Source organism: Dendroctonus ponderosae, unplaced genomic scaffold (assembly GCF_020466585.1).
Source record: "Dendroctonus ponderosae isolate FM_Combo_2020 unplaced genomic scaffold, Dpon_F_20191213v2 Dpon_F_20191213_4, whole genome shotgun sequence".
NCBI classification, from domain to species: domain Eukaryota; kingdom Metazoa; phylum Arthropoda; class Insecta; order Coleoptera; family Curculionidae; genus Dendroctonus; species Dendroctonus ponderosae.
This window is the reverse complement of record NW_026018611.1, coordinates 8,465,192-8,466,597: the sequence shown is the minus strand read 5'-3', so window position 1 is coordinate 8,466,597 and position 1,406 is coordinate 8,465,192. Positions and strand designations below refer to the sequence as shown.

At 34.4% G+C, this 1,406-nt stretch overlaps 1 protein-coding gene across 1 annotated transcript in view; it reads left to right on the top strand.

Annotated features, from left to right (window-relative positions):
• The first annotated feature begins 276 nt into the window (after nt 1-276).
• Nucleotides 277-1,406, top strand: part of LOC109533075 (NTF2-related export protein) — a 1,680-nt gene continuing 550 nt past the window's right edge. The window contains exons 1-3 of the mRNA XM_019898280.2: nt 277-474; nt 530-613; nt 676-820. Of these exons, the coding sequence (XP_019753839.2) occupies nt 460-474; nt 530-613; nt 676-820 (244 nt within the window). The 5' untranslated portion in view covers nt 277-459. The remainder of the gene's footprint in view (nt 475-529; nt 614-675; nt 821-1,406) is intronic.

Below are 1,406 nucleotides of genomic sequence, written 5' to 3'. Positions count from 1 at the left end.
GCAGTTAAAAATAGGTTTACCTTATGAAAAGATCCCTCTGCCAACAACTTTTGTTAGTGGTGTTTTTAGTAAATGCAGTTTTCGACTTATTTTTACTCTTTGAAATTAACTGCTTTTCTTTTCCTCAATGTCTGTCAGTTTCGCGGTTGCAAAAGGGGAAAAATTTCATCACCGCAATTACGAATTTTTCGCCTCGGTTTTTGGGAACTTTTAAACTACGACAGCACCGCATTCAGCTGTTGCAAACGTTTAGGTTAAGTTCATGTTCATGTTACTTGCACAGATCACAGAGTAACCTCTGTGATCTGTGTTTACTTGTAGTGATCAACTGGTGATCAACATTCGTGTTTATTTGCTAATTTTGGTAGCTCGAGTTGAAAAGATCAAGAGGTGTTTTCAAAAGAAAATAATTTTATTAAATAATACCCTGCTTATTAGAAAAATAATAATAAATCTACCATGTCTAATATGGAGGCAAGTTCCTTAAGTTAGTGAAGTTGTATCAAATAGTAATACTTTCTTGTTACAGATCAAAGCTAAAATTGACCAAGCATGCAGAGTCGCTGAAGATTTTACAAAACTTTATTACGATACTATCGATAAACGAAGACATGTAAGCTATACTATGCTAATTAATTAAACATTTTACATTTCTAACCTTGTTGCGCATTTCAGTTAATATCACGACTCTATTTAGAGACAGGACTTTTGTCCTGGAATGGAAATGGAGTGAAAGGGCACGAAGATATTCAGAAATTTATTATAGATCTACCCACTTCAGATCATACCTTGGTAACATTGGATGCTCAACCTATTCTAGGTATGTATTTTAATTATACATGGATAATACAATTTTGATTCATTCCTCTTGAATCAAAAGTGAATTCACTAATGTATGTACGCCCCTAACTGCAATTGAAAATTAAAGAATATCGACTCGTAATTGTAGCTCAAACCCATTAGAAATGTTACCCTAGTCATATCTACATCGTTTTCGATTCAAAAGCTTCCAATTGTTTTGTAAAGCAATTTCGGCGATCTGCTGAGAAGAAACTTTTTATTATTTTAATCTCCAGTCAGCTCCCAAAATATCTCGACATTATTCCCGAAGACCCTGTATAATTTAGTTTATCCAAGACTGTTCAATAATAAACTCAGTATGAAATTATCTACAACAAACAGCAAGACAACATCAACAAGATTTCCCACGTATTCGCACACATTTACAGCGAACGCATTGTCGACCATCACCAGAGTCCAACTTGCAATCAGGTGGGAGGAACTCAACCCCAACAACAAGGATGTGATTATCAGACAAGATAATTACTTCCTAATCAAAACCAACCAGGAGGACAAAACATCAAAAATTTTACAACAACTAAAACAAGAAAACGCTGTAACAAGTT